Source organism: Lithobates pipiens, unplaced genomic scaffold (assembly GCF_037356315.1).
Source record: "Lithobates pipiens isolate NorthernLeopardFrog02 unplaced genomic scaffold, aLitPip1_a1.2 Scaffold_8, whole genome shotgun sequence".
NCBI classification, from domain to species: Eukaryota; Metazoa; Chordata; class Amphibia; order Anura; family Ranidae; genus Lithobates; species Lithobates pipiens.
The window spans coordinates 242,084,142-242,096,914 of record NW_027507903.1 but is presented as its reverse complement, the minus strand read 5'-3'; the positions used below and the strand labels follow the sequence as shown (position 1 = coordinate 242,096,914).

Below are 12,773 nucleotides of genomic sequence, written 5' to 3'. Positions count from 1 at the left end.
ATGTACATTTCAAATAATTGTGATGTGAACAGTGACTTCAAATGACAGCTTAGTGTTTCTATCTGGAGGACTTACCTCATATTCCTGGGAAAGCAAATAGTTGGAGTCTGCTTGAAGCTTGGTGAAATGGGCTTCAAACTGGTTTGCTTTGACTGGGCTAAAATGTAATTCAAGAAGTAAAGTAAGATATAAAAAATATCATCTATAAACATTCTAAATTGTCCACATATTACATAGGGCTTTTACCTTGAACTTCTCTTGTTCCTACAAAAACAAAATAGGTGAACACATTGTTAGCAAAAGTATGATGACCTACACACAACAGTAACTAAAACGACACATTCCTAGACTTCATTCTTTCAGTTGCTAAGAAAACAAGTGCAATAAAGTGGAAATATCTTGTCTATAGGATTTCTTTAGAGACAGGTACAGAATGAATGGATTTAGTAAAAACTGACCAGGATCTTTCCCACCTTCCCTGGGGAGTTTCCCAAAACTCCCCAGCCTTTCTAATCCTGTTTGATCCATCTAAAACACAATTAAAATGTTTGCATTTTACATGCTTTTTTTTTAAGGAACATTTTTATAAGGCTGCTGTAAAGTCCATTATTTAGTGTGTTGTCAGAACACTGAACGAATAAAGAGCAGTACATGCTTTGTAGTAGTCATAATGAGGCAGTAAATGTGCTTCTGGTGCTTTTTACAGTGCTGAACATAAGATTTAACACATGTCAAATCACCAGTGCTCAATGCTGGCAGATAGAAAATATGTGTTTAATTTTTTACTATATTTGTTAATATATTCTTTTCTCTTTCTTTTATATAATATTACAATTTTGTGTATAATATGGTGTCGGTGCAAGTAATGTACCTATAAAATGGCTCCTTAGCCAGGATCTCCCATTGGGGAGATCTTTGCTCCCTCATTTGGGATCCCATTGAGGAATGAGAAGGAGACCTAACACATGTCACTGGACATGTGTTAGGTCTCTTTTGTAAGTTGAATATAGAATGTTGATTTTTTTTAAGCAGCATATTTTTGTTTTAACCGTATTATGATACCTAGATGTACTTCCACAGGACTCCCTAAACCAGTTTACCAGGGAACGTTTGACAACCTACTTGCCCACAATAAGAGGAGAGGTAGGTTGTGCACAATCCTCTTGGCACCACTACGAAGTTAGCAGAGTGAAGATGACACATCTTCTGCATACTTCAGTAATCCTTGCCTTGAAAAGTTTTCTATACCCGCTTCTTTAGATGCACTTGTTTTGTAATTTTAATTAGCTTAGTGCCCTTTCATTTACAGCACTTTTATAGACTAACGGTATATTATTATAATGCTGAAGCAATAATGGATTTTCTTTGCATTTTGAAAACCTATTAAAATTCCCTCAAATCTAAAAATAATGCCATGGCATAGGTAAGCAAAGGACATCTTACCCTTTATGTCCTACGTTTAGATGTATAGATGATGTCCTTTCTCTGCGCACATTCAGATGTGCATGCATTTGATCCTGATCATAGCTGGAATACAAGAAAGGAATGATGTATTCTGTACGCTCATGACACAAAAGAAATTACTGTATGCTATGCACCTATGACATTTGTATAACATGTAGGTTACCGGTGAATAGAAAACCTCTTCACATCCAGATCCCGCAAATTATCTTTCAAGTCTTACAATTCCCATTGCTTCTTTTCAAACCCCATCGGGCTGGTCTCGGAGCTGCCTGCTCCCTTTGTGAACATTACTTTTATTGTTCATTACAAAAAAAACAGATACAGGTACTGGCTTCTATTGTACTGTTCAAGTGAAACAAAGAAATAGGGCAGCAACACATAAGTGTACTCCACAAGCAAAAGTGGGTACACAGCATTTATTCCCACCTGAATTTATAATGGTTAAATTATAGTGCATCATAGTTTTTTTACGTGGTAATATTGAGCAATGGTAGATGAAGGCATGCCAGTGAGAAATAAAATATTTTTTTAATGGTAAAAAGGCTACTTTCACTGTTGCAGCAATATCTCTAATAATACAGGTCCTGTTGTGGAAAGGACTCATTACTTTTTTTTTGTGGGTATACAGGAGCTTTTCAGGGTTCTGGAAAGTTCATGTGTTCCCACTGATTAGTTACTTTAGAGTGTAGAGTTTACTTCATTCATAATTCAAATTTTTTCTTGATCAAACATTTTATTAAAGAATAGAATTGGTTTACAAATACCAAGAACAAAGGGGAAGAGTCTCAACAATAGAAATTGTGAAACAGAGCGCACAGTAACACATTATGAAGATTAGGACGCAGCCCTTAAAGCATGTAGGCTCCAAAGGTGAAGCTAACAAAGGCATCATAAAACATCTTATTACATACAGTTGCAGTGAGGCAAAATAGAACCAAACAATGTGATGGTGCATAAGATATAAGTTCTGATGGTTTGGGGTTCACTGAGAAGCAAACTCAATGTGATGCTAAGGAAAAAGGGAGGTAGCTGGGGGTAGAGATTGGGGACTCCATTGCTAGAAACAATAAAGGTGGGGAGGTGGTTGTCACCCTATGGAGGAACAGTGGTTTTTGAGGAGTAGTCACAGATGGTGGCCAAGCAGACTTAAATGAGCTAGCAAGCCTATATATATATATATATATATATGTGTGTGATAGGTTCCTATGTCCAACAGAATTTTAAAGGTCTGGGGGATAGAAGAGAGAAAGGGGGGGGGGGTAGAAAGCAAAAGACAGGGGAAGAGGAAAGAATGTGCCAGTGAGATAAGGGAGGATAGAGGGCAATCCCGGGGGGGGGGGGGGGTTACAGTAAAGGGAGCCTTGAAAGAAGGGTTCTGGCTTGTAATAAAGAGTATAATCGGGGGATAGTAATGTAGCATCAAAATAAGCTGGGAGGTGATCCCCTACCCAGGGTTTCCATAGATTTTCTTATTTCTTGACCTTATCGATCAGAATTGCTTCACCCTTTGGCATGGATCATGGCTCTAGTAATTCTATTCTTAGCTTCCACAATGCTAAGGTAAGGGGTATAGCCTTGGCTATAGCAGTAGTTTTTTTAGCAGTAGTGACCTGGAGTAGAGGTTTGAGTTGTTGTTAAGTCACAGCTGATGATTTTTTCATAATTCCCCTTTTAATCTACCACAGGCTGGCAGTTATGCTGGAAGACCACAAAAGGGTTGATTTATTAAAGACACATAGTTTCTTCACTTTGCAAGTGAAAATGCACTTTGCTAGGTGATTTGACCCACATCAGTTAATGTGGTGAAGGTTCAAAGAATAGCCAATCACACACAAGGAAAATATAACAACAGCATTTTTCTTTCACATGATTGGATGATGGAAGTCAGAAGAGCTTTACCTCATTCACTAATTTCTGGGACAAATTCCCTTGTAAAATGCAACTTCCCTTGCAAAATGAACAAATTATTTGCCTTTATTAAATCAACCACAAAAGTATTTATTCATTCAGAAATATGCAAATGATATAACGATCTTCTTCTGATATGATTGCTGGGATACTTACACTCTTCTGCACCTCTGACGACAAATCAGTAATGATGTGACTCCAATTAGAACAACAATGAGGAATAAACCGGCACTCACACCTTCTATGACTCCAACAAGAGGTTCTGTAAACACAAGTGTCTGAGAATTATATTTGTTCCTCCAAGAGTGTGTTTTGTGTGTGTTCCCTGAAATTTGCTCAGCATTAGCAGTACATTACAGACAGGTGCCCTTAGATTCTTACATTTCAATAACCTTTATTTCCAGTGTTGTCAAAACAGGGCCTAACAAAATAAATGTCATATCTAATATTCTGGGGCCAAAAAATATATTTGGGGAGTGCGTTTGCCAATTCACAAGATTTCTTACATAATTTACTTTTTTTTTATTTTTTATTTCTGCTTAAAGTATATCTAATGCAAAATTTTTTTGGATACAGTAGGGGATGGGTAAAACAGCCGCCTGTGCCCTATTGGGGACACTCTCTTGACTTCCTGTCCTATAGCTATTAAAAGAAATGAAAGGAAGTCTCTTCAAATTGAAGACTAAGCCCTTGTACACACGGTCGGAGATTTCCACAACCAAATCCGCTGGATTCTGCCCGTCGGATTTTATCCGTCGGATCTTGTCCGAAACTGTTGCATACACACGGTCGGACAAAGTTGGCGAAAAATCCGATCTTTCAGAACGTGATGACGTAATTTCGTTACGATGGGACTACATTCAGGCTAGTAGCCAATAGCTTGGATGTAGGAATTTGATCTGAGCATGCGTGGCACTTTGTCCGATCAAAATGCTCTACACATGATCGGATTAGGTCCGACTGGCCCAGTTGGTCGGGAAATATTTCCAACATGTTGGAAAATTGGGTCCGACGGAGATTCGGACGGAATCAGTCCGATGCATACCACACACCGTCGGATTATCCGACGAGACGGTCCGATGGGACACATTCCGACGGATTCTCCGACCTTAAGACTGTTGTCAACTAAACAAGTGTTCCTTGTTGGAAGATTTTCTCTTTATTATTGTTCTGAGGACTACTCAAATATTTTGTAAAGTATTTGTTGCCTGGACAAGAAAAGGATAAATTTCCCAAGTGGAGACACAGATACCAACAACAACTTGAGAGGCTCTAACCCTTTCACATCCTATCAAAAAATAAAAATAGAAAACAAGGTTTTAGGTTTATATACACTTCAAGGTGATGCTATGAAGAAAGAGAAGGGAGACATAGAATGATTTTCAAAGTGGGTAATCATGGCATCAAATAACTGCATTGGGCTACATTTGGTCTATCAATTAATCCTTAACTAATATCAAAATAGACTGCACACCAAATACCGTCCCTACAAATTGACAACATAGGTAATCCAGTCTATTGATTTGCAAACAGTGACCCTGATTTACTAAAGGAGTACAGCATGTTCACTTTCAAAGTGCATTTTTACTTATCTTAATATATAAGGTAAACAAAGTGAAAAATACCTTTGCAAAATATACCAAATCCTGTGCAAAAAATAAAAAGGATTTTTGTTTGCACGTAATTAGATAATTAAAGTCAGCACAACCTCATCTTATTCACTAAGGTAGGTGCAAATTCAATATGCAAGCATACAATTCACTTTAGCTAAGAAAATTTGGTAAAAAAAAAAAAAAAATGTCATTCTCTTTGCGCATGATTGGGATTTTTGCAAAAAGTGAATTTTCGATTTCTTTGACCTCATCCACTAAGATAAGTGAAAATTCACTTTGCAATCTTAACATTTAATTTGAAAGTGAATTTGCTCTATGCCTTCTATAAATCAACCCCACCGACCATCTCACCTGCTTCTGTTGTGATGGGCAATGAGAAGAAAGTATCTGTAAACAAGGGCTCTGAGAACTCCTTTAGATCATCAGAAAAGAGCTGTGTAAAGGCTCTGATACTAATCCTATAAAACAATAAAAAGAAAACATCGCTGCATAAAATATTTATCTTATGCTTTTTAAGAATGACTCAAAGTTAATTTGAAAAGGAAAAACTCTGTTATACGTAACATCAGTCATATAACAAAATTAAGTCAGTCCATCATCATTTTTAACAAACAAAAGACAAATACATGTATAATTACTATCTAAACTGAAAATACATTACTGTCATTGCACCTTGAAGTTAAAGTGATTGTAAAATTCAACATTAAAAAAACAAAAAAAATCAAAACATGCTATACTTACCTGCTCTGTGCAATGGCATTGTACAGGGTGGCCCCACACCCCCCTTTCTGGGGTCTCCCAGAAGTGCTATCGGCTCCTCCTCTTCTAAGTGTGCCCCCATATGAAACCACTTCCTATGGGGGCGCATCTGCAGGCTCGCTCCTGAGCTGGGCTGTCTGAATCTATTAACACACAGCTCCTGGCTCACAGAATTTGATTGACAGCAGCATGAGGCAATGGCTGCTGCCTCAGTGAGCAATAGGGAGTAGGGAGCCACTGCATACGAGCATAGTGCCAAATCACGAAAGGACTCCTCAAGTAAGTACGGGGGTGGGGTGGGGGGAGAGGAATATAAAAACTGGGACATCTTTTACTCTAATGTAGGGAATACATTATCGTAAAAAGAAAATCCAGCCTTTAGAACCAGTTTAATCTGTCACAAATGTAAACGCTTGTCTGTGAAGCCTCAACTGGGCATGTTTTGCAGTTGGGAAAATTAAGTGCCACTTAATAGGGTGGGCAGGCGGGAAGGTGTTAATTATATGAATTAAAAAGAAGCTTCAGTCAATTCTGCAAAAATTTAAAGTCAGCAGCTACAAGAACGGCAGCTGCTGAATTCTAATAAACAGACACTCACCAGTCCAAGGATCCAGCGTCCCCTTACCCATCTTTGGTTAAGGTGACGCTGCTACTGGCATTTTAACTGTGGGCAGCCAACTCTAACTCCTTGCAGCTTCACAGCTGGCTGCCCAACGCACATGCGTGAGCTATGCTGTGCTTTGTGACTGGTCCCACAGCCTTCTGGGACTTGTGGCATGTTCTGTAAGGTTGAGGGCAGGAAGGGAGGAGGAGAACTTACAGTGGATCTGCCGCGGTGATCTGACCGTAAGTGGAAACAGGTACCTGTCAAAACCAGGTAGCCACACCCCCCCAAAAATATTCTATATATATATATTTATATATAAATATTCTAGCAGGGGAGGGAGGAGGAAAAGTGTAACTTTCCCTTTTGGGTGAACTTCCATCTAAAATACGTAGAGTTATCATAATACAATATTTTATTTATAATAGTGGTCTTTTAATCACTGAAACCTAACTTTATTCATGTAAAGTTTACCTTTTGCACAGATGCAAACTAAAGTTGAAAAACCAAACACAAGTCAACTAAGTTCAGCCAGTAGTTTTAAAAAAAGTGGTATTTGTTGATCACTGCGTTGCAGTATTTTTTTTACAAATTCTCAAAAAACCAAAAGGAACACTTTGGAGGACAAGTGCATATGTTCTCTGTGCATGGCACAAACAATAAAAACAGAAGTGTGCTATTTTGTCAGAATTTTGGCAATGCTTTCATTGCGGTAGGAACATCTAATTTACTTGGAAATGCAGTTAGAAGCTGACAGATTTTGCAGTACAGAAAAAAAAGGTTGCTGATGATGTATTTATTGTCTTTAGAACATTTCATGCATCTGTTAATATAATATACCACTGTATGTGAATGGATCAAAACATGTTTAACAGACTTTTTTCATTAGTGAAGAACCAATATACAAAAAAAAAAAAAACAATGAACATATTAATGTTTTACTTTAAATTGGGTTTTAAATTGAAACTATGAAGTGTAACACCTCCCCTTGTAGCCCACTGACAGGTTCATGTAACTACTAGGGCTCTCCCTGTCTATTGCCTTGCTTACCTCTTCACTAGGGATGGGCCGAACACCCCCCCCCCCCCCCAGTTAGGTTCTCACCAGAACATACAAACAGGAAAAAAATGTGTATGAACATGTGAACCCTATTAAAGTCTATGGGGCACGAACATGAAAAATCTAAAGTGCTAATCTTAAAGGCTTATATCCAAGTTATTGCCCTAAATAGTGTACGAGGGCCCGGATACTGCCCCAGGGGACATGTATCAATTTTTTCAGGAACAGTGATTTTAAGAATGCTTAAAGTGAAATATCAAAAATGAAATATTCCTTTAAATATTGTGCCTGGGGGGTCACCTTAGTCTGCCTTGAAATTGCCACATCTGTCTGATGTGTTATACAGTCCCACAGCAAAATGACATTTCTAAAGGAAAACATGTAATCTAAAATTGCTTGAGGCTGTAATGTATTGCCTGCTCCCCGAATATATAGATAAAAATCAAGGAAAAAAACGGCATGGGTCCCCCCTGCCAGTCCATACCAGACCCTCTGGGTCTGGTCTGGAAATTAAGGGGAACTCCAGGCCAAAATGTAAAGAAAAACAGTGTGGGTCTTCCCCCCAAAATCCATACCGGACCCTTATCCGAGCATGCAGCCTGGGGAACAGCAGGATGGGAGGGAAAGCGAGCTCCCCCCAAACCATACCAAGCCACATGCCCTCAACATGGGGAGGGTGCTTATATATATATATATATATATATATATATATATATATATATATATAAATATATATCTATATATATATATATATATATATATATATATATATATATATATATATATACTAAACTGCCCTTAACGTTCTCTCAATCAGCTAACATTCTCTCAATCATTACACTATACACGGCCACTGTGTAAGCAGCCTTATATAGTGTTGGGTGGGGACTTAGCCCCCTGAGCCATGATTGGCTAAAGGAACCCTGCCGTTGGCCAATTATGGCTACCTCTCACAGCAAAGTGCGCGGTGATAAGCCAAAGCATGCAGGTAAGGTCTCGCAGTGCATTATGGGGCATTCCACGGCGCTCAAATTTGCCAAGAGTGCCCCATAATGTTCGCTGAACGGGTGAACACTCCCCCATGTTCAAGTCGAACTTAAGTTCGGCTCGAACATCAGGCCCATCCCTACTCTCCACCTCTCAACTACAGCAGTAAAAAAAATCCATTTGTAAGCGTCAGGTCGCTCTCCTTGGAGCTCACACAGGACTAAGGACTCTCTTACTGCCCTCTTGTGACTGCAGTGGTGGTTGATGGTGATTGGCTCCTCAGGCACACAGTGCTCTGTTGTGGGAGGGAGTTTAGTGAGTCACATGTTCCATAGGGAAAGTAAGTACATCAGGGAAGGGGAGCAGTTAAGTGAACCTGTTCATGGTCAAAGTACAGGTACATTTAAAGATCTGTGGGGTCACTTTGCTAGGACCACTGGTGATCAACTGTCTCCTTTAACCACTTTCAGACCGGACCATTTTGCTGGTCAAAGACCAGACCACTTTTTGCGATTCGGCACTGCGTCGCTTTAACTGACAATTGCGCGGTCGTGCGACGTGGCTCCCAAACAAAATTGACGTCCTTTTTTCCCACAAATAGAGCTTTCTTTTGGTGGTATTTGATCACCCCTGCGGTTTTTATTTTCTGCGCTATAAACAAAAATAGAGTGACAATTTTGAAAAAAACGCATTATTTTTTACTTTTTGTTATAATAAATATCCCCCAAAAATATATAGAAAAACATTTTTTTCCCTCAGTTTAGGCTGATACGTATTCTTCTACATATTTTTGGTAAAAAAAAATCGCAATAAGCGATTATTGATTTGTTTGCGCAAAAGTTATAGCGTTTACAAAATAGGGATAGTTTTATAGCATTTTTATTAATAATTTTTTATTATTTTTTTTTACTAGTAATGGTGGCGATCAGCGATTTTTATTGTGACTGCGACATTGTGGGGGACCCATCGGACATTTTTGACACATTTTTGGGACCATTGTCATTTATACAGTAATTGTGGGGGACCCATCGGACATTTTTGACACATTTTTGGGACCATTGTCATTTATACAGTAATCACTGCTATATAAATGCAGTGATTCCTGTGTAAATGACACTGGCAGTGAAAGGGTTAACCAGTGGGTGGCAGTGTAGGGGTTAAGTGTTCCTAGGGGTGTGTTACTAACTGTGGGGGGGTTGGGCTTTCATTTAGTGAACACTGATCTCTGCTCCAATCACATGGAGCAGAGATCAGCGTCACTAGTTGCTAGGCAGAATGGAGAAATGCTGTTTACACGGCATTTCCTCCATTCAGCCGTCCCGTGAGACGATCACGGGGATGCCCGCGACGATCGAGTCCGCGGGTCCCGACCAGCGCGGGAGCGTGCCGCCGGCGGCGCGCTCCCGATGGCAGGGCGGCATTGAAGATTGGACGTACATGTACGCCAATATGCCTGCCCGTGCCATTCTGTCGACGTACATCGTCGTGCGCTGGTTGGGAAGTGGTTAAAGAACAGCTCTGAGATTACAGGTATGCCTGTAATTGACTGGTCTGCTTTAGCACCATGCCAAACTGTTTGAAAATAAATTTTTGCAATAGATCCAATTTATTTCAGATGTTTTCTGTTTATTTGTAAAAATGAAAAAAACTATTCTAAAATCTGATAAAATACCTCCAAAAAAAGCTCTATTTGTGTGAAAAAAAGGGCAAAAATCTCTTTTGGGTACAGTGTTGCATGATCGCGCAATTGTCATTCAAAGTGCGACAACACTGAATACTGGAAATTGGCCTTGGCAGGAGGGGGTGAAAGTGCCCTGTATTGAAATGCTTTAAAAGACTAATCATGTATAAATCAGGTTCCCACCCACTCCATGAAATTGTGGAACTTTGATAGCCAACCTAATAATTTAGCCCAAATGTCCTGGTATGCTGATCATGTGATGTATTATGTCATCAACCTCCCTCCCCTTTATATATACCCTTTTTTTGGTGCCTGATTTTTTTTTATGTGTGGCTTCAATGGCTGTAAAGGCAACATGGAAACAGGAAGCAACCCGTATGCCATTTTAACAATACCAATAATGAATGGTCCAGAATGAACACTGCACTGTGAATGCAGATAATGTGAGGGTCAGGCAGTGGCAGTAAAAACTACAGTATATAATTTTAATAAGTGGAAAAGAAATAAAATTTGCAGATTACTTGCAGATAGCATTTTAATGTAACCATAATGCAAGTTCCTCGACTTTGTCCTGGAGATACAGGAGTATTATGAAAGCAGCTGAGACATCCATAAGTTACATGTGCATATGCTTTTACGGGACGAGTGCAATGTACGGAGTACAACCCACAGTGCATAAAATCTAATTTTATTGTTCAGAGTTCTCCAAAGTGATATGGGCTCTTACTATTTACAAATGCTTTTTGTTTCCACAAACTAATGTAATAATTTTCCTTGCACATCTAAGATGATAATCATTTGTATTTCAGCTTCGAGCCTACATAAAATGACTGAAAAAAGCATAGAGTGTTGTTCAATGCATGTTTGATTCTTCATTGTGGAACAAGGGGCTAAAGAAAACCTATCTGCCTACAAAAATCATTTTGCCTCATTTGTTTTTTCTTCCAGTGTTAATGATGCCCAATGTATGAAGCACAAACAGTGGACATTTCAATCAACATTTTTATATGCTAGCTTAGTGAGTTAATGAACTGTTGGAAATACAATTTCCAATATGGTTTACAATAGATGCAGGTAGCTCCTTCTACTGTTCTCACCTGTAGGATGTCCTTGGCTTTAATGGGCCATCACAGAATTTCATTTGATTGTCCTCACACTTTCCTCCCAAGATTTCCATTTCCCCACCCAGCTTTATTCTGACAGGTTGGATATTGTAGTCGGCAGTTTCCGCACATTTGCTTCCAAAGTAGTTTGTCTGATAGACTGTAATGGAGTTGTTCTTTTTGTAATCGGTATATGTTGGCAGGGGGTGAATTGGCTCTGGCTTCACATTTTCATTGCCTGTGACAGGTAGAATAATCCAGACGATCTATTAGCGTTCATTTACTCTATCACATAGCACATCACAAACTACCAGCTAAAGATATCACTCTCGTCATAATAGTACTGTTCCACGTCCTTCACACAAAGCTGCTGTCTGCAAAGTGTGCTAAAATTGCATTAATTTAGCACCTTCTATGTGTTAGGACAAATGCAAATAATTTCCAGGAAATGACGGCAAATGCAGTAGTCAAAAAAACATTTGCAATTTAATATACAGTACAGCCTTTCGGATGACAAAAAAATGCTATACTTACTGTCACAGCTAATACTAATTACATATTTATCTTAGTACTTAGTGACTATCCTCTCAAATGTCATATATTTGCTAAGTACTTTTGGCATTTGAGAATTCAGACTGAATACCGATATTTGACAAATGTTATACTTTGAAAGGTATTTCCTAAATGTGTTTATGCAATTCACTGTGAGCTGAGAAGAGGTGACTAAGCAAGGATATCTGATTAGCACGTTCTAGTAAGTTTAAGGACTTGAGAATTTTGCAACTTCATAAACTTTTTAAATACAAACTTTAATGGAGCTAATGCTTTGAGAATTGTTGTTCGGTAAATCAATTTTGTAAAGACTGACTCATATGTAGGTCTATTGTTTTACAATTTGAGGTTGATTTACTAAAGGAATGGATTACTTAGCGAAATGAATGATCATTTTGAAACACATTTTTGAAAAGCAATTATAATTTGCTTAGTAATTAAATTAAAAATGTGTTCACTTCCATTATCCAATTATGCGGAAAATGCTGCTCTTTTTTTTCCCTTAAACATTAACCACTTGCCGACCGCCGCAAGACGATATACGTCGGCAGAATGGCACGGGCAGGCATATGGGCGTATATATAAGTCCCTGCCTGCCCGCGGGTGGGGGGCCCGATCGGGCCCCCCCCCGGTGCCTGCGGCGGTCGGCATTCCTTCGAGAGCGATCCGGGATGAGGGGGCGGCCATTCATTCATGGCCACCCCCTCGCGATCGCTCTCGACGAATGGAAATCCTCCGTGACATCACTTCCTCTCCTGTAATGTAAACACAGGAGAGGAAGTGATGTATTCTCTCCTCCGTGTCGGTATTTTTCGTTCCGGCACCGAGGAGAGAGGTTCGGTGAGTTGCACCAACACACCACACATACAGTAGAACATGCCAGGCACACTCACACCCCCCCTTTACCCCCCGATCACCCCCCCAATTACCCCTGCCCCCCCAGTCACAGTGACACCAATTGCTTTTTTTTTTTTTTTTTTTTTTTTTTTGAATTGGTGTCATTTGTGACTGTAATAACTGTTAGGGCAGTTAGGGTTAGCCCC

General features: G+C 39.3%; 1 protein-coding gene across 2 annotated transcripts in view; it reads right to left on the bottom strand.

The window, feature by feature from the left end:
• PTPRB (protein tyrosine phosphatase receptor type B) overlaps nt 1–12,773 on the bottom strand; it is a 196,615-nt gene that overhangs the window by 42,182 nt on the left and 141,660 nt on the right. For both annotated transcript variants that reach the window (XM_077468731.1, XM_077468732.1), the window contains 6 exons: nt 11,173–11,416; nt 5,337–5,443; nt 3,529–3,634; nt 1,444–1,527; nt 247–264; nt 76–157 (listed from right to left, as the gene is read on the bottom strand). In XM_077468731.1, coding sequence (XP_077324857.1) covers nt 76–157; nt 247–264; nt 1,444–1,527; nt 3,529–3,634; nt 5,337–5,443; nt 11,173–11,416 — 641 coding nt within the window. The remainder of the gene's footprint in view (nt 1–75; nt 158–246; nt 265–1,443; nt 1,528–3,528; nt 3,635–5,336; nt 5,444–11,172; nt 11,417–12,773) is intronic.